Source organism: Felis catus, chromosome B2, assembly GCF_018350175.1.
Source record: "Felis catus isolate Fca126 chromosome B2, F.catus_Fca126_mat1.0, whole genome shotgun sequence".
In the NCBI taxonomy this organism is placed as follows: domain Eukaryota; kingdom Metazoa; phylum Chordata; class Mammalia; order Carnivora; family Felidae; genus Felis; species Felis catus.
In genome coordinates, this window is record NC_058372.1 from 128,279,162 (window position 1) to 128,297,197 (window position 18,036).

General features: G+C 40.8%; 1 protein-coding gene across 1 annotated transcript in view; it reads right to left on the reverse strand.

Annotated features, from left to right (window-relative positions):
• Nucleotides 1–4,093: 4,093 nt before the first annotated feature.
• HIVEP2 (HIVEP zinc finger 2) overlaps nucleotides 4,094–18,036 on the reverse strand; it is a 203,285-nt gene continuing 189,342 nt past the window's right edge. Inside the window, exons 7-10 of the mRNA XM_023254458.2 lie at nucleotides 17,703–17,878; nucleotides 13,615–13,716; nucleotides 11,934–12,829; nucleotides 4,094–6,581 (exon numbers count right to left, since the gene is read on the reverse strand). Of these exons, the coding sequence (XP_023110226.2) occupies nucleotides 5,757–6,581; nucleotides 11,934–12,829; nucleotides 13,615–13,716; nucleotides 17,703–17,878 (1,999 nt within the window). The 3' untranslated portion in view covers nucleotides 4,094–5,756. The remainder of the gene's footprint in view (nucleotides 6,582–11,933; nucleotides 12,830–13,614; nucleotides 13,717–17,702; nucleotides 17,879–18,036) is intronic.

The window sequence follows — 18,036 nt, forward strand, 5'->3', positions numbered from 1 at the left end:
AGAACATTTTTGTCATTGCAGAAGGTTCCATGGGACAGTGCTACTCTAGAACCCAACCACTTAGTAGTTGTGTAAACTTAAGAAAATTATTTCTCTCAGTTTGGGGACTTTTAAATGAGGAAATAGATGAAAGCACTTGAAACAGGGCCAGCACATCTTACGAGCATTAACTTAAAACACTTTCGTGTAGGGATGCAGTTCCAATCCCAGGGACTGGGGCCCCAAACCACAAGCAGTTTGTGGGTACAGTTTTTCCTACATTGTACCAAAAGGACTGACTCAAGGCTAACAAGTTAGAGGCTGCAGAGTCTCAAGTCATCACCTACCCTCAATCATGACAAATGTTATTACCAGAATTGATGGTTGCTGTCTTGTAATCAGACGTAGAACTCGAGATAGATTCTCCTTAAGGTTGATGGTGCTCAAGATGAAATGATTTCCATGGTTCTTGCTGTTCCCAGCACTGGGCATATGGCTGCAAATGGGCAATACCTGTGTGGACGAAGATTTCCATCTTCGTGAGCAGATCAGGTGCTCAGAGTGAAGTACCCCAGGCTCCTGCTCCCGTGCTATATGCAAGCAGCACCAGTTATTCGGGTCATCCCACGTTTTGCCCCCATTGGAGAAGCCCTGTTGCACATTCTTCACTTTTCCTCTCTTAATTACCCACAAAACACTTTGAGCTTTTCATTGTGCTTTGGAGACATGAATCAATCACTGATATTATTATATAACTGCTTAAGCATTTCTTAATAGAAAAATTTTTATTTTAGAATATTTTACCCATTCCCTGATTTTTTTGAGAGAGTGAGCAAGGGAGGAACAGAGGGAGAGAGAGAGAGAGAATGAGAATCCCAAACAGGCTCCACGCCCAGCACAGAGCCCAATGGGGGGCTTTTGGTCCCACAACTATGAGATCATGACCTGAGTTGAAATCAACAGTCAGGCACTTAACCGACCAAACCACCCAGACACCCCCATTAACATAATTTTTGAAGAGTTAATAAAAGGTATCATTAATCATGCTACTTTTTTTTTCCTGGAATTTTATTTGCATCAGATCAGAAACTTATATTTCAACAAGATAACAAAGTTTGGAATCTACTTGAAATATAAAACATGCCAGGGACTTATACCTGAATTTGAAATACATTTTAGGTATTTGGTGAATGAAAAGAGAATCTGATGGTTTGATTCATCTTAATGACCAGCATGTATTTCTGAATGTGGTTCTAATTACTGCTAAGCAATAGATATGTACTCATAAAATGATCCATAAAGAGTTCTAGAAAATTGAGAGCTGTACCTTCTGCTTGTTAATCCTTGGCACTTTTTAATGCCAAATGAAAATTTTTCTGTCATTTTCCCTGTCACATGGCCAAACCAGGTTTATTAATGAATATAGAGTAGGGGTGAGCATAGATTTCTCTATACTCAGGAACCAATGGGAATATTTTCATGCTTTAAATGATACCAATGGTCCCTGAGGTGGCGGCGGTGGGGGGGAGGAATTATACTGTGGCAAAGTATATACAACCATATTTAGTAACATATTCCAAACTAATAATAACCTTGGTTATCCAGGGCAGAAATGGATTTGGTGCTGCTTATATTACTCCGAGGTCATCCAACTATAGCATCTTCACAGTCAACGGGTGTGATCGTAATATTGATCTAAGTGAGAGCAACGTAAGTAATCAGAAACTTCATTAAGGAAGTCTGGACAGGCTGCTGGGGATCTTGGTGTTAGCCTTCGTTCCTCAGCAAACAACCTATTTCTCCTTGGAAACTTCACCTCACTTCTTTAAGCACGGGCTTTGGAGAGGCATTTGTAAATGACAGGTTAGTTTAATGACCTCTAATTGATGATTTAATAATAAAGCTGCCATGATGCTGCTAAGGAAATACCATCACGTTATAATGCCACAACTAGAGTTGGCCTCAAAAGCGGCGCTCTTCAGGTTTTGCTTTCTAGAGGTTGTCTTGGAGAATTTATGGAAATCTGACTTTCAAAAATCAGGTTTAGGTAGAGTTCAGCACTTGAGATGTGCTGCCACCTGAGATGCATCTTCGTGGTTCACTCCAGGTTGCCTGTCCTCCCTTTGGAGGTCCTCAGACACCCTCTTCATTCCCTCTGTATGCCCTGAGTGATTTCCTCGATTTGGCACTCTCAGCTATGAATAAGTGACAAGAAGTGACAAACTAGTCTCCAGCTTAGGTCTTTCTTGAGACTGAACTCATTCTAAACTGCTTAGGGAGCTCATTTCATTACCTGCGTCGGGTACAAATCCTCTCTGGCGGCTAAGGACACCACCTTCTTTCCACTGCCCAATGAAGAACTCTGGTCGTCTTCACCTGTTCCATCTCTCTCATCCCAGACACCAAATGAGTCACTAGTTATCATCAGTTATTCATTGAACAAAACTGTCCCTTCTTTCTCCATGACCCCATCGTCTTCTTGGATCGTTGCTGCCGTTGTTTCCAAGGAAATGACACAACTTCATAAATCTCCTAACTGGTCCCCTGCCTCCACTCTTCCTGCCTCAAATCCACCATCTTCATGGCTTCCCCGGTGATTTTTTTTTTTCTAAATAAGAACAGCACTAGCAATGGCAATGCCACTTTCTTGCTTCAATCCTTCCTTGGCTCAGCTCCCCATAGCTTATAAAGCCAGATCTGATGTCCTCAGGCTGGATTAAGAAATTGGACCTCAATGTGTCTTTCTGGCTTAAGCACATGCTACCCGATCACGTACTCAGGGAGCTAGCTCCATCTTGCTTTTTACCTACTCTCTGCGTTACACATCCTTGATCATCTAACATGTCCCTCCCCAGCTTTTATTTAAATGCACCTCTACTAGAATATAAACTCCATGAAGACAAGAACTTAATTTGTTTTGTGCAGTACTGTACAACTTGCACGGAAAACAGTGTCTTAATGTAGGTGATGAGAATTTATCTGTTGAATAAGTCAATCTGTTATTTCAAGGATCTGTTCCAAGGCCACCTCTGTGATGAAGCCTGTCCTGCCCTTCCTTCCATTATTGGCAGGGTAGGTGCTCTCCCCTTTGTGACAACAAAGCACACCAAATATGCCATCTTTTTTTAGCTATAACACCATATTACACATACTCATGTGCACGTCCTGCCTTTTACTGGAGTTCCTTGATGTCAGGAATACTTTCATCCTCCTCCGAGCCCATCATAGTAGCCAGTTCATAGTAGGCACTCAAAAACCGTTTTATGAATGAGTGAATACAAGACATAAATTAGATAAAGGAGGAAACAAAGAGTGATTTCATTTGGCCTGGGTTCACACAAACACACACACACACACACACACACACACACACACACACACGCCCCAGTGAGCAGTAAGGCACACAAATCACCCTACGTAATTCAATATTTCAGGTTTTTTTTTTTTTTTTTCCTCAGTGAGAGACTGATTTTAGGCCGGCTGCTTGTGTTGACCTTTAATTCACTTTTATAAAACGTAATTTTAAAAGACGCTCTGGCTCATAAAACAACACAGGTTAAATTGCAAATCCTCTAATTTGAGATTTTTATACTGGAACTACTGATAGATTTTGACCGTTAATGAGCTTCCACTTTCGTTATTAAAAGGTTCTATTCTTTTGTAGTAAAGAACTGTGATTTGTGGACATCTTATGGTATATTTATTTCAGTTGGTTTTTGCCTTCAGTCATCTCAGCAAAAATGAGGAGAATTCCCCAGTGGAATTTCAGATATGTATGCATACTGAGAGGGAGGCAGAAGAGGAAATTATCATCTGATTTATTCATGACTATTTGCAGATGCAATGTATTCTGTCCATGCCCACACTTAGAATCCGGTGACTGCGTTTCTAGAGCTCACACCGTGGTGACCACTATCTGTCCTAATCGAATGACATATGGAAGCCAATGACTGTCTTCTCACTTGTGAAAAGCAGTCATGCTCAGCATACCTCAGAATGGGCAAAGCCTAGCAATTAAAAGCACAGATGGTATGTTGGTGGCATCCCAAAATTTCTTTAGCAACAAAATTGAGAAATTAAAATGTAAAACAACACATTAAAAACTAGACACCTCAAGCATGTAATTGTATATTTATTTCTCTTTTTAAAGAACACTCCTTAATGTAATTCAATATACAAACTTGGTTTCACAGAATTATAATCCACTATATAGCACAAAGATAACCCAGATTGTGTGTGTGTATGTGTGCATGCACACACATGTGCGTGTATGCACACGTGTTGTTGTACCCCCTCCCTTTCTTCCATTCTTCCGGACCTACAAACAAAGGCTCTGCCCACCTCCACGCTAACCAAAGCCCATACTGAATGGTGTGTACAAAAGACATCATCCTCCCACAAATTCTTTTCCCTGGAAAGCTTCTTGTCCCCATTCCCCCTGAGATAGCCAGGAGCCTGACCCTCTTCCCCTCTTCAAGAGGGTGAAGTGGCTTCCCCTAAAGCTGATGCCAACCCTGTTACCATGTGGACCGGCTGAGAGGAAAGGCTGCCGAGAGGTCTCCATGCCCCTTCCCCGGGTCCACTCCTAACCCTCAAGTCCAAACACATCCCCTCCAGAGCAGCCTTAGTTCTGGTCACCATCTTGTGCAGCAAGAACCAAGGAGATCTGTAAGCCCAGGTCTTTTCCACGGGCAGCGCACAGCACTGCCTGCCAAGCCACCGGGCCGGCCGATAACCAAGCTCTACACAGTCCCATGTGCTTTGTCACTTTAATTTTTAAAGACACCCTAGCATAGGTCTGTGGCAACCTAGTGTCCAACTGAGTTACATAAAATTGTACCAGTGATGCACTTGTACATATTTACATGGGGCGGAATGTTTTCCCATATTTTTAGATGAGTATATAGATCAACATGTTCACATAAGACCAAATACTTTTAATATTATTTATAACTGATTTATAAAGCTTTGAAAAAACTCACAATAGCACATTGTTTACTTTAATGCTTTACGGTACTATAAGTTTAAAATCACAATCAGCGCTTAAGTCATAGTCAATCCGGCAAACAAGAGACAAAAAAAATGTACAAGAGTTAAGAACTGACTGATACATCCTTTATCTTCTTTTTTTAACTAATGCATAAGTGCAGAATAAGATACTCTAGTTTAAATATCTTGTTTACAATATACATTTTTGTTCTAGTTACGCAACAGTAAATCCCATGCTTCACATAGAAAAGCAATCCACAACATTAAGAAAAAAATGTACAATTTATGAAACAAAGTAAATAAATATTAGTATTACAGAATCAGAGCTGTACATAAAAGCTGTTCAGTTTTAATCATATAAAAATATGTTTTAGTGCAACCTCACATATATATTGATGCTGTTTTGCTTTACATCATTTAGATCCAAGTGTCCAAAAAAGGAAAGAAATTACATTTATTACAAAGCAGATACACAAATTCTAAAATATGTACAAATTACTGCTAAAAAATGCTTATAAGAATATAAGCAAAGTAAAGAAAAGGCACAAACATCTGTACAGTTTTAAAAGTACCAGACCCAATAGGTTAATTTCAAATTTTGTTTTGGTCAGGCTCATGGTGACTTGTTAATTTACCTAATTCTTTTGATATAACAAAAGTATATATAATAGCAAACTACTGTAACTTAAGACAGGCATGCTATAAACTTGATTACCTCTATTTCTAGAAAAACAAAACCAAAAACAAAATGGGAAAATGTGGAAATGAAAGTCTCCATGCATCTTAGATCAATGTAGTTGACTCTTCTCTGATGAAGGCTCACTGCCTCCCTCTGTGCTTGAAGGTAGCTCTTTGCTGCTGGGAAAGCCCGGCTGTTTGTCATCCACACGACTCTTGCTGTAAAACGTGGAGTGAGCTAATGCAGTCTGTGATGTACCAAAATTGTCCTTTTCACCATCATGCAAGTCAGGGTGGGTGGCTGAGGTACAGGGCTGACCTGGCTCAGGTCCACTAAAGTGTCTAATGCTAACATGTGCACTTTCCAAGGGTTTCTGGTGGGGTTCCTGCACCCGTGCTGGCTGATCTGCCCCAAGCAGAGCGGCCTCTTCTGTGGCAATCCGGAGAGAGGCAATGGCTTTTGTACAAGTCTGTATATTTTCCTCCTGTTCCCTCTCTGTTGCATTTAGGCTGTCTTCCGAAGTGCTCTGTTTCATCAATAGCCGAGGAGAAGAGGGTGTGCTAGGTGGACCAGATGACTGCAAAACGTGAGGAGATCTTTTCTCGTACTGCTTACAAAGGACATAGGGATCCTTAGGGAAGGATTCCCCGGAAGCTCCTTTCTTCTCCTCAGAGCCCTCCATTGGCAGAGGCAATGTGGGTGGAGGATGTAAACCGGAAAGGGCCGGCGGCATGGAGTGAACCATTTGGATCCCACCAACTGGCACCATGGGGATAGGAGCTCTCACTTGCTGCTGAGAGTGGAGCGGAAGATGACTGAAGACATAGTCATTAGGACCCTCAGGGAAAAGGCTGGAGCCTGGATGTTCATAAGCACCTTCTTGGTCTCCATAGAGACTGAAGTAAGGAACCTGAGGTAACCCTCTTCTTAAATTCTGTGCGAGGAAGCAGAGAGTACGACGTTTAGGACCCAATACTCTTCATGCTTACATCAAGTTGTCTCATTCACACAGTTATTCACTCACTCACTCATTCAGAACATTTTAAAACTCCCTCATCCCTTTATTGATTTTTCACTTTTTATGACACAAGAGACCACTCAGTTGTCTTTTAGAATCCTGGAATGAAGCTGTTGGTCTGTGAAAAGTTATTTTTTTTTTAAGTTTATTTATGTACTTTGACAGAGAGAGAGAGAGAGAGAGAGAGAGAGAGAGAGAGACAGAGTACAAGCAGGGAAGGAACAGAGACAGAGGGAGAGAATCCCAAGCAGGCTCCACACCGTCCGTGCAGAGCCTGATGCGGGACTCGGACACGACCTGAGCAGAAATCAAGAGTGAGATGCTTCACCAATTGAGCCACCCAGGCACCCCAATTTATTTTTGTTTCTAAATATGATAAAACATGCAGTGTGTTTTCCACTAGGTACAGAGACACATTTCAGTTCTGGTTTTTTGTTTGTTTGTTTGTTTTGTTTTTTATAAAAAGAAAATAATGGATAATTACCAGAAAAAGTTTGCTGAGCAAAAAACACTAATAGTAGGTTTTTAAATTCAAAAGGAAGTAAAAAGATTGCCATCTGTTTATATACTGGGAAGATTTTTAATATTTTTTTAAGTGTTGATGAGTATAACTGGAATGACAAGTCTGAAAACTGCCTTTTTTTTTTTTTTTAATTTCCACAGAGCAGATGATAAGATAGTGGTGATAGACAAACTGGTTCCTACAATGTGCAAGACATTGGTTTAAAGGAATAAATTCCTTCTCAAGAGGCACCCTAGCTGGAAGGAAGACCAGCTCCTCTATCAAGTGATAAATCAGGGCCAGTTTCTGTAAGGTAACTATCCATCAAAGTAGTTAATATTAAATGTGTCAAGCATTTACAACTCATATTCGACTACACAGTTGGGAACGAAAGATTATTAGGCGTTAATATCTTCTTTTTATGTGATTATTTTTATTTCAATATCTTCTTGGCAATTAATGAATTAGGACACTGACAACTGGGGGCCAGAATTCCAGATTTCACGGTCCCAGTCCTGAAAGAGAACTTATTTTCTGTAATTGCTTCTGTAGCGAAACACCGTTTGACTACGAGATTATCAGGCTTGCAAGAGCTTATCAGGTTTCAATTTCTGAGATTCACCCTTTCAATGGACTGGCATCTTTAAAAGGTACTCAGTTTATTTTATTTTGGGGGGAACTTAAAATCAGATAAATATAAACCTGTCAAGCATGGTAGAAATCCAGGAGAGAGAGAGAAAAAAAAAAGTTCTAATTCATTTCAAGGATGTTTCTCAAGCTCAAGGTATGCTCTATACCATTAATGATTCATCCAGTTCTATTTAGACTGTGAGACCAGCCTGGGAACTATAAATTATGCATTATCTCTGTCACTCTGTGCCACGCTAGGCCCTTACCCTGTTTGGGGCTACGCCTTATTCAAGCTAGAAACAAATGAATTGTCCTGGAAGTGTAGAGGAAGAAATGAAATCATCAATCCTATAATCACAAGAACCCCACAAGTTAAAGAAGGTGAGAATTTTACAGTATGAGACTTATTTAAATGCTGCTACAACAGCAACAACAACAACAATAAATCCCTCTCACCTTTGCTCTAATCTAGAAAATGGCATATTTCCTACAACAAACACCAATTACGGTGGAAGAACTGGGATACTTAGAATAATAATCTTGGAAGATAATCAAATGAACCTCAATCCCCAAAGACTCAGATCTTTACTGACCAGCAATTAATGATTACAACCACAGAAGTCCGCCTGAAAGTAGAATTTTTACCATGTCACTACTTGCACTGCTCTAAACGTTACCAGGCCTCGCCACACAGCTTCTGTCCCTGCATTCGCCCCTGTTTCACCCTCCAAAGCTCTCAGTAAGACTTCTCCACCTTATTTGCAGCCCTATTTTGTAATCTGAACCTTATCATCGGGATATGGTGAACAAACTCTCATCTTACTTCAATCTTGGTGAGAAACACCTTGATTTGGAAATGGGAATAACGAACCCGTGTGGGTTGTATTATGCGTACGTATATGTATTCCCTGTCCCAGCTCTGTTACCCCTCATCTTTTCAAGAGTGTCAGGAGGTGCTCTGGAAGCAAACGCAAAGAAGGAGGTAGGAGTGCAAGTAGTTCAGCGCGGGGAGGAGGAGGCGGCAGGGGAGCTGACGCACGTGTGAAGGTAGAGAGGAGAGGAAGCAGGTGCTCAGCTGGGACTGATCCAGGCTCCTCACTGGCTGGGGGCTGCAGGGGAGAGTATAGCCTCAGTTTGAAAACTGAGGCCTGTCCTGATGGCAGGAACAGCAGGAGGCCGTCAGTTCACAGCATTCCGCACAGCTGAATGGCAAATTCTTTCAAGGACGGAAATCTGCTTGGCCCGCCTCCCTGCTGCCACAAGCAGATCAAGAAACTGTGGCCGAGAGGTTAAGTGACTCGATCAAGATCACGCAGATAGCAAGGGACAGGACTGAATGTCGACTCTGTGACCAGGCACAGTGTTCTTCTATACTACATACTGGAAACTAGGACACATCTTCCTTTCTCTCCGTTGCTAATTTATCTACTTACACTTTAAAAATGGAATAGGAAATTTTTTGTTTAAAAAAGATGAGGCCAGAAACCATAAAAATTTTTCATCATCATCCTTGAGCCACACGTATTCGACCTTCAAAAATATTTGCTGATGAGAAAGACTCTTACCTTCCCTCCCTTTTCACTGCTTTTCTTTTTTCTTTTCTTTTCTTTTCTTTTCTTTTCTTCCTCCCTTTCTTTCCCACTTCTTTTTTCTTTCCTTCCTCCCTCTCTCCCTTCCTTTTCTTTTCTTTTTTCCTTTCTTTTCGTTTCATTTCTTTTCTTTTCCCCTTCCTTCCTCCTTTCCTTCCTCCATTTCTTCCTTTTCTATCACCTATCTATCTATCTATCTATCTATCATCTATCTATATTAAAATTAAACTGAGAGCATAAGGGCAGAAACAGCAGGGAAGTAGGATTCCAATGAGGGAGTTTCATTGCCTACAAACCTGCTCGCTAGGTACTCCCACTCCAAACTGAACCACAGGATGAGTGTGCCGTGCTGGACTAGAAGATCCTTTCATGCCTCAGTCACTGACCTATTAGTTCTTGGCCAATGTTAAGCAACAAGACAAGGTATTTCTAAGAGAATTTCCATGAAAACCGTTTGTTTTTAGGGCTACTCTAATTTAGTATTTTCAACATTATTCAGACAAGGTGCAGCTCTCGTTCAATAGAGCAACCAGAAGATTGCTACTTCTCATACTATCATCAATTCTGTTTTGCCCTGGCAACAAAAATCTTGTTCACACAGCACTGAAAGATAAACATCTTCCTCTGCCCTTCAAAAATGGTGTGATAAAACATTAAATGGGAAGTGCTTTGGACCAACTGCCCCTTCTTCAGAGAGCATTCCCTGATCTAGTCCCTCATATCACGTGAACAAAGCAGCAGGCCATAAATGCTCTAAAGATAATTGAGCTGAGTAATAGAGGCCTTCATAAATGGTAAAGTTGAATATTTGTACTGAATATCCAGATGAATCAGTATAAAAAAACAACTGGTTGCAAACTCAATGACTAATAAAACCAATCTCCTCCTAACTTTCTGATCATATGTCCAAAATTTAGATGAACTTTCTTAGTCCACTCCCTTCAATTCCTTTGCTCGGGTTGACCGAGTTAGTTGCTATTAGTTTTTAATAACCATGGTGTGTTGACACTAAAGGCTTATATTTTTGGCACTACAGTTGACTAAGCATGCCCCAAATTTTCACAAATACCCTAGTCTCAGTCCACCTGGCCAAGGCCAGTACAGGAGAGTCTCATCGTACATGCTCTGCCAACATCGTTGCTCTATACCAGAGAAAGCATTTTATACCCCATGTGATATCCTGGCATGTGTCAGATTTGTGAATCTATGACTCTTTATGCCACAGTGGCATTGACTTTAGAAGCTCCCTCTTTTCTACTTAACACCCCACCAAGACACAAAAACCTGTGGAAATGCACCTTTTTTTCTTAGCTTGCTAATTCATTATCTTGGTAAATAAATTACGTCTTGATCGCATGTGTGTTTCTGCAGTACTTGCACCACAGAGATTAAGTTGGTATCCAGTTGTGAAAAGAGGGTGTTGGAGGAAGGGGAGTGGACTGCAGCAGGGACCTTTCCTGAAGTTTAAAAATGATAACCTAAGCTCATGACTCAAGGTGGCAAAAAGGCAACGAGAGGGAAGAACCTGGCCACCAGGGCAGTGAGAAGGCAGAGCTGGAAGGGGATAGTGCCTTTGGCTGGCAGGACAGTGCTGAGCCGCACAATAGAAACCCTTGAGCAAAGAGAGAACAGCAAAAAGTAGAGACCAGAAAACAAAAATACATTTAAAGCTTAGAAATCCAAAAGGTATCATTCATCTGTCTATGCTGAGTGTCTGCTTCATTCATTTAAAAAAAAATCCCATACAAACTGAGAAACACCAAGGTCTGCCAGGGCACGGAATGGGGCAGGACAGATGCTTTTTTATGGATTTGCATTAGACCTACTACCTAAATTTAACCCATGATTGTTACTGTTGTTATTTAAACTTATATGAGCGCATACCATAGAACTCTCTGAAACTTTCTCCCTGGGCTCTCTAAACTTTGGGCTCACCATCTCACTGAGCAAGTGCATTTTGTAGCAGAAGGTAGTAGTAATGGCAAGAAAAGCAGATAGGTTCATGCCTTTGACTTACAATACACCAAGGAGGTCACTTTCTCCTCTCCCAGTCACTCACCAGCTTCACATGTCCACTCACTGCGGGCAAGGTGATGAGTTTATTTAAGAAAAAAAAAAAGGTATCGAAAGCCAACGCTAATGGCTGACCCTTGCTCGGCAAAGTTCTATAACTGACACCCAAATGGCCCTGAGAGTATGTGTCTATGTAGCCATGTCATTCCAAAGACTTCACCTTTCCTCCTCGTGTAAAGGTTTCAACTCATGCCCGTAATCAGTTAAGCTTAGAAAGCATTTAGAAAAGCCTCACCTATTCCCAGTTGGAAACACACTACTGCTCTGATGCATTACTACACTTGGGGTAATGTCACAGCCATGTTAGCGACAACAGCATGTGAGAAAATGTCTTCCTGTTGTTTTCAGTAACCAAGTTCACCACTCCCCATGACAGACACCCATGTTATAGCAAATTTCACACTAGTGTATTATCAAGAGGCTCCAATATGCTTTGGCTTTAGACGTGAGAAAGAGAAAGCTAATCATACTTACAGGAGGCCCCAATACAATTGGTTCTGCTTGCAAATACTGCCCCATGGACAATGGTGGGTTATGGTATAAAGCCCTTCTGGGAGATGGCGCTCTTATGGTGGTCATGTATCTTCGTTCTCTTCTGGGAGAGAGGTCTCTTCTTGCCGTGATATCTTTCCCAGGTGACACCGGCCTCCTTGGGGACAGATGCCTTCTTGGTGAAACATCTCTCTGTGACATCTCTCTTCTCAACGCAGCTTCCTTTCTTGGTGAAAGGTGTCTCATGGGTGACAGATCTCTCCTAGGTGATAAATGTCTTCTGGGTGATACATCTCCTTTGGGTATCAGATACCTCTTTGGTGAATTCTCTCGACGGGGTGAAGAGTCATATCCTGGTGAGGAATGGTGGCTTGAGGGTGAGAAGTCCCTCGGAGAGGAGCTGGGCTCCGAAGACAACATGTACTCTTCATCCACACAACTAGGTATGTCTAACCTGTCTTTGTCCGGTTCTGAGTCTGTACTTTTGCTCTGGAATAACCTCTGGTATTCTGTCATCTGAGTATCTTCACATGAGTCACTTGGCGTCATCAGCTGAGTAACCTGAATACTTGGCAAAGTGACCAAATAGCTGATCAATGAAGAATGCCCCAGGGAACTCTCTGAAGGAACTCCATGTGGCACGGCGCCAACATTCACAGGCAAGGATGAGAATCTAGGAGGCTGAGGACTGGTGCTTCTTGATCTTGTTTTTGGTGTCAAATCTCCCTGATCATCGAAGTCATCATCATCTTCATCATCATCGTCATTATCATCTCCATCCTCACCATCCGATTCTTCAGCATCTGAGAACTGATGGTCAGTTGAAATGCTGGACATGCTATGCTTCTCAGCTGCTTTGTGCAAATCTTCCATAGTTTCTGAAACAATTGAACAGATAGTGAAGATCAAGGTTCAAATGTCAAGATTAGGGGTTAATTTGGATCCCATCTCTTTCCAAAAGCTTTCCTTCAACCCTGCAGCCCCAAGAGACGGTTCCATCTCCGAACTCCTTTAATACTCACTGGGGACTCATCTGGGTGGGAGACCTTACACGGGTTCTTGTCTTTTAATAACTAATCCGACTCATCCCCACCCAACAAAAGAACTCTAGAGTGACACCTTATATCTCAGATGTCACACAGCCCATAGAAAACCCTCAACAAATGGGGATGGATAATGCTGCTACTGATGAGGCTGGAAGAAAAAGAAAGTGAAGACCTGTCTCTGTGGATATAAACTTACAAAAAAGTGATATATCTCAGGAATCCTGACTGACCTCAGGTTTTCTATTCAGATTAATGATGGATTTCTTTTCCTCTTGATAGGAATAATAATACATTAAATTGCTTTTCAAGTTTCCCCAAAGTTTCATAAAATCTAAATCCCTGTCACAATGCAAGTATAATTAGATTTGCTTTACGATTCTAGATAGAAGTGTTTTTATAGTGAGGCCTTTTTATCCCTTTCAGTCAGAACTGAAATGGATTTATTTCTTCTTGGTATGTTGTAAGCAATTCAACATGTGAGATTCCTTTCTCTATTTCATATTTAATAAAATGCAATGGGATCAGTTTTTCTTAAATATCAAAACTTGTTTTGCCACCCCAGGCACAAAGCTCCAGTGTGCAGAGTGAAGAGGTCAGTCAACTAAATTTTGAAGTACCTGCTTCTTCGGTTTCTGTATCATCCACTGATGTCATTGAAACTCCCAACTCCAAGCATTTCTTCATGTGTGCTTTAGATTTCATATGCTTCGTTAGGTTTCCTAGAAAACACAGGCAAAAAAGGAGGAATTACTTGATGACAAGAAGGTGATGATTGTTCCCAAATTAGAAATGAACTAATTTGAAATAGCATAGATTTGTGTCTACCCACCACCCTTTGTCCTGAACTTAGGAGGAACAATCTGGTTCCTGAACACATCAACCACTCAGAACTTTGGCCTAATCTCAAGTCTCTCTCATTCCAGAGGACTTGTAGCATAGGGTCATACCTTTTCAAGAGTAGGCTCCCAGCCAAGACTGGGAATCCCAGACTTTCCTGACTGAGAAGAGATCTAATATCTTAGGCTCAAATGGGCCAGCCTCCTAGGCTTCTATACAAACACGGTGACATAAGCCGGGTCACACATCTTAGAGAAAGTTCAGATCAAACATTCTTATCAACACATCCTGGACCCCAGACTTTTGGCAGTGATCAGATTTGGATCAGCCTCCCAGGCTTCTCACTGGTCAGAAGAAAAAATTATGCAACCTTATCTGAAAGCCAACCTTGTAGACATATTCAAAGATCCATACAAATAACTTAGCTAACTACTTATAGGGAACATTATACTCAGTGTTTAGCATCTATCTGTCTGGTATACGTTAGCAAACTTCACGACAGCGGTTTCTAAAGTTCTACAATATTCCCTATTTATCTTGAAACTCCCATTGTTTTAAGGAAAAAGAAAGGTTTTCTGTCAACCTTTGACCTAGGTTCTATGAAATTATATGTGTATCTCTATCTTTATCTTTATATCTATCTATCTATCTACCTATCTCAGTCCATGTCATGTATATAACTTATCCAAAGACATGCAGGAACCAGTTCAATTGTAAGTGCCATATTATTATCTGTGCCCTTTCATGATGCTGTAACAATGTACCAGTAAATGCTTTATTTTTAAGAATAGGCTTACTGAATCTAAGTGGAAACTCTTAGCCTGCGAAAATAGTTTGTTCCCTTGTAGAGTTGTTTAGCCTATCAGTAATGTGATATATGAGCCACAATTCTAGCCAGGACACTGTTGTTTATTATTTTACTTATATTACTTTATTTACTTAGTATTTTACTTATTGCTTATATACCTCTGAATTTTATGCTATTTTGGTAACGCCAAACATAAAAATATTTCCAGGTCCCTACTGCTATTAATTGTCTAAAAATATTTTAAAGATCTCAAACATATTTATATATTTATTTATTTATTTTTGAGAGACAGAGACAGAACGCGAATGGGGGAGGGGCAGAGAGAGAGGGAGACAGATTCTGAAGCAGGCTCCAGGCTCTGAGCTGTCACCACAGAGCCCAACACAGGGCTCAAACCCATGAATGGCGAGATCATGACCTGAGCCAAAATCAGACGCTTAACCGACTGAGCCACCCGGGCACACTGATCGCCAACATTTTTATAGACAGATCATCAAGAATTCCTAAATCTATAAATTAATGAATATATCTGAATATATATAATTTATATATATATAATGAATATATAAATTAATGGAAATCTCCTGTTTCTGCAAGGGTACATGTAATCTGTGTATGTGGCTGGGTGTTAGGCTGTCAAGATCATTTATTTAGATCTTGATATGTGTTTCTCCTCTATTTTTCTCTCTTTTCTCCACTTCAATAGGCAGTCAGGCTTTGGGCTCTCATCTTCAGGGTAGGTTTGGAGTTATATGATGGGAAAAGATAGGATAAAATAGGCAGAGAGGGAAAGATTAGGACCTGAGGTCCTAGGGTGGGGAAAAACACATATTTTGGAACAATGTTGGGAGGGTCTGACCATAGCAAAGCCCCTCAGGCGTAAGGTCCCTCTTAAGAATGTAACAGACACCACCTACTCTCCTTCAGGTTGCCCTCAGGGATTTGACAAAAGTTTTAAGTAGACCATAAAACGATGACCCACAAGGAATGGTATGGCCAGAGACCACCCCTCATACAATGGAAAGGAGCCAATCAGGAATGGACAACCCAGCACCTAGAGTTATCCAGCCAATAACGGTAAAACTTGAGAAGGAACAAGGGGGAAGGGAAGGAGGGCCTGAACAGAACCTTATAAATGAGGACCCTTGCCTATTGTCGCGCGCATTCACTTTTGAATGCCCCCTCTCTGCAAAGAGAGCTTTCATGCTATTACTTTCTGATCACCTATATAAACTTTTGCCTGCTGCTCATTTTATTCTGTGTCTACCTCTTCATTCTTCAAACAGGCGAGACAAAGAACCCTGGATATTGAGGTAAAAAGCATCCTACAACGGTTAGAAATCTGGCTCTGAAACAACTCCACTCTGGCTTTGGTTGACCTAAGTCTTGAGCTTCTGAAGGGATTCTAGCAAGGAGGGGGAAGGGACTGGCTAGGCAGGGCCCTTGAAGGAGTGGGCAGGCATGACTTCCGTAGGTGCTGGTCCTCTGAGAGCACTGAGGGTCTGTGCTCACAGGGCTTGGGGTGGAACAGCAGTTACTTCAACTGAAAATTCGAGGGGTTCCCCAGGATATTTTGCTCATTTTAAGATTCTGAGACATTTACACATTCTTGAAGGGTGACAAGGAAACTCCAATAATGACCAAGAATAAATGATTTCCTGCTAAAACTCCATGGCAATGATGAAGAGCCAAATTTAATTTGATTTTTAAAAACCTAGAAATGTGGTGTTACGTCACCCAGCGTCTCACACAGCCATTCCCGTCACCCAGCGTCTCACACAGCAAACTCCTGTACCCCGTGAAGATAAAGCAGTTGTAATGACTGGCGGATTTGCAGGTTATAGAACCAAAGTTTATATTTTCTTCTGTCCTAGGGAGTCTCTCAGTGAAGTTCTAAATAAAAGGCTAGATTGTACAAAGGAGGATGGTATTTAAAGGACCTTAAGTTTATCTCTTTTGAAATGCAAATGAACACTCCCCACTCCTTTATCTGCCTTCAAAGAAAGCATCCCTGTATTACAGATACCTTTTTCATAAAGAAGAAACAGGTATGTTGGGAGTCTACACATTTATACTTCTGAGAAACCAACGAGACAATTTAGGATTTGGGCTATAGGAGAAAATTGGTACATATTTCCCTACCAAAGATTATTTTATTTGATTATTATTTTTCTTGATGGGGAGTGGAGCAGAGTAACTGGTATGCAAATTTAAAGTTAAAACATAGGAAATCATACGAGCTTAATGAGGGGGCAAAAATCCATGATAGCTAAAGTACTTCTGCAGCAAGCAGTAAGACGTACTTCTCCAAAAGTCAAACCCCCTCTAATTCGCTACTTCTGTAATCTGAGAACACTGGGATCAAGAACGTTTCCTTGATTTTATAAAATGAAGAAACTATAATCAAAACAACCTTCTTGTATATTTCCATATAAACCTACCTGTAAAAAAAAAAAAACAGATTTTTCTTTTAAAAGAAAGAATATCATTTTAAGGGCAAGTCCTGATATTATGAAATTCACAGTTGTGGCCTGAGAGTAAGAAATTGTCTCTGTGCTGATAAATACACGGAACACAAGCTATCAAATTTCTATGCATAATTAATGCAACTGTGGATGGAGGGGCCCACCTGGGAGTCTGTGGGTCTCTACATTATTCATAATCTTGAAACTGACCATGGGCACATGTTTTCTTCCCAGCTGCTGCCTTGCTTTTCTAATGCCACTGCATGGATTGTCTCCCTGTGGTATTTCAATACTGGTGCAAAGATTATCTAGACCGCACAACATTTCTAACATGAAGTAATAGCAATAACAATCCGGGCAATTCTTAGCCACTTCCTTCGGAAACAACTTGCCTGGCACTAAGTCTACAGCTCTTACTCAAGTCATAAAAGAAGCCTTGCTGTTTCATGTGTATCCTTTGATTACTTACATAAGGGAGAAAATACATTTCACTCACAAAACCATCTTACTGTCAATAACAGTTATAAAATGGTATTTAGAAACCAAAGAAACCATAAGAAAAGTATGTCCTCGTCTAAAAAGATGATAATTGTACCTTTCGTTTTGAAAGCAAAGTTACATAACTTGCATACATATGGCCGGACATCAGTGTGAGTGCGGATATGCTTTTTGAGCATGCTTGGCTTCTTACAGCGAATCCCACATTCTTCACAAATGTACTTTCCACGTCCACGTCCTCTGACATATACATAATCTTCATTTGACTTATACCTGTTTAGAAAAAGGGAATGCAGTGTGTTTTCAAATACTTTAGTAGTTTATGTATCAAACCAGAAGCAAATCTTTTGAGAGGCAAATTATTATGAGGGTCTTTTACAAACAATTATTCAACCCTACTTCTATGAAACCTGAGAAGTTTACGCAGTAAA